Source organism: Salmo trutta, chromosome 23, assembly GCF_901001165.1.
Source record: "Salmo trutta chromosome 23, fSalTru1.1, whole genome shotgun sequence".
Classification (NCBI taxonomy): Eukaryota; Metazoa; Chordata; class Actinopteri; order Salmoniformes; family Salmonidae; genus Salmo; species Salmo trutta.
Window position 1 is genome coordinate 43903331 of NC_042979.1, and position 2500 is coordinate 43905830.

At 45.4% G+C, this 2500-nt stretch overlaps 1 protein-coding gene across 1 annotated transcript in view; it reads right to left on the bottom strand.

Annotated features, from left to right (window-relative positions):
• LOC115160127 (A disintegrin and metalloproteinase with thrombospondin motifs 19) overlaps positions 1–2500 on the bottom strand; it is a gene marked incomplete in the record, with an annotated part of 113093 nt that overhangs the window by 39330 nt on the left and 71263 nt on the right. Inside the window, 1 exon segment of the mRNA XM_029710473.1 lies at positions 1935–2055. Coding sequence (XP_029566333.1) covers positions 1935–2055 — 121 coding nt within the window.

Consider the following 2500-nt stretch of genomic DNA (forward strand, 5'->3'; position numbering starts at 1 on the left):
GGTCGAGATGGTGTTCCTCACCGTTGCCGAGCCATAGCCATCCATCACACGGATGTTGACATTGTCGCTGTGGTATCTGAACTTGCTTTGAAGTAGTATTCAAAAGGGTGATTTGTAAACGTTGTCCAGTTTTTAAGATACAGCTTAGTGCTGATTCAGGGTCTGTGGAGGAAAGGCTGGGTCCTTTTTTAAAAAAATTTTTGGAGCAGAAAATAATTCTGCAAGTAATGAATGACCTAACTAAAAAACTGTCCGTTTGTGACGTGAGAGATACACATCCAGTTTGACTGATACGCTTGATATGAATACTTAACTCTATCTCTTGTGAATAATGATGAGTTTTAATAATCGGACCCCGTGTGAAGAGCTGTATTTCCTTCCTCTTTTCTCTCGCTCTCTCCTTGGGCTGTGGTAAACCTTTATTGGTAGTAGTAATAATGTCATTACTTTTTCCCATACTGGTACCATGTGGCTCAGTTGGTAGAGCATGACACTAGCAATGCCACGGTTGTGGGTTCAATTCCCACGGGGGGACCAGTACAGGGAAGAAATACAAAATGTTTTATTCTCACTACTGTAAGTCACTCTGGATAAGAGCATCTGCTAAATGACTTAAATGTAAAAAATGATTATAGAGCATTATAAACTGGGTGGTTCAAGCCCTGAATGCTGATTGGCTGATAGCTGTGGTATATCAGACTGTATACCACGGGTATGACAAAACATGTATTTTTACTGCTCTAATTATGTTGGTAACCAGGTTATAATAGCAATAAGGCACCTCTGGGGTTTGTGGTATATGACCAATATACCACTGCTAAGGGCTGTATCCAGGCACTCCGCGTTGCATCGTGCTTAAGAACAGCCCTTAGCCGTGGTATATTGGCCATATACCACACCCACTCGGGCCTTATTGCTTAAACATACAACCAATATATTTTAACCAACAAGCTACAATAGAAAGTGATGAATGATCCATAAAAGTTGAATCAAAGTTCAATCCAACTTGGATGTAAATCATTTAGGGAGTTTATCAACAGCAATTCAACACTGTTTAATCCAACACTTCATTCAAATATTAAGAACATTCCCTGTAATAGCGCTACAGCTTGCTAGGACATAAAGTCCAGTTCTGTGAGACTCTCTAAAACAAACCGAGGGAGATTGGCAGCCAGAGGTAACGTTACAATATACACAGCAGTTACTGCAGTCACTTTGAAGATTCCCCTACGTACAGATCTTTGATCAGCTTCCTCTTCCCCTAATCCTAACCTTAACCATTAGTGGGGAAAATGCAAAACTGATCCAAGATCAGCGTCTAGTGGCAAGGTCGCCCTACACCTACTGAGGGGGTTAGTGAGGGTACTGACGGTACGGTCTAGAACAAAATGAAACGCACACCTATTAAGGCGAGGTGCTGGCTAGCAGAGTAGAAAACTTGAAAATAAGGGAGAGCCGCACACTCTAGGAGCTCAGATGCAAAAATGTAATATCCAACGTTTGGACAGCCAAGCTGTCTTCATCAGGGTACGATCACAAACACTGAGAGATGACTCGTTTATATAGTGTCAGAAGACATACAGGTGTCTTACACCTAGTGAGGAGGTTAGTGAGGGGGTTAGTGAGGGGGTTAGTGGGGGGGTTGGTGAGGGGGTTAGTGAGGGGGATAGTGAGGGGGTTAGTGAGGGGGTTAGTGAGGGGGTTAGTGAGGGGGTAGTGAGGGGTTAGTGAGGGGGGTAGTGAGGGGTTAGTGAGGGGGTTAGTGAGGGGGTTAGTGAGGGGTTAGTGAGGGGGTTAGTGAGGGGGTAGTGGGGGGGTTAGTGAGGGGGTTAGTGGGGGGGGTTAGTGAGGGGGTTAGTGGGGGGGTTAGTGGGGGGGTTAGTGAGGGGGTTAGTGAGGTGAGGGGGTTAGTGAGGGTACTGACGGTACGGTACCTGCTCCTTTGGTGTGGTTGAAGTCCCCCTTGATGACCTTACAAGACTTGCCATTGCCGTTACACATCCCACAGTGGTCCTCTCTTGCCATCGAACTCAGGATCCTGTCACATCCTACTTTCTAGACAACAACACAGACACCTCAGGTTTACAACATTCTCACATTGTAGATAATACAGTTAAACGGAAATAAAGCTTAAAATAATGTTGTCCTCTGATGACGGGGGAGGGGGACGGACGGACGGACAGACGGGGAGGGGGGGTGGACGGACGGGGGGGGTGGACGGACGGACGGGGAGAGGTGGGGGGGACGGGGGGGAGGGGGGGTCTACAATCTAAAATCTACTGTCTACATATTACTGTCTACATACTACTGTCTACACACTACTGTCTACATACTACTGTCTACATACTACTGTCTACATACTACTGTCTACACACTACTGTCTACACACTACTGTCTACACACTACTGTCTACTGTCTACATACTACATACTACTGTCTACACACTACTGTCTACATACTACTGTCTACATACTACTGTCTACTGTCTACATACTACATA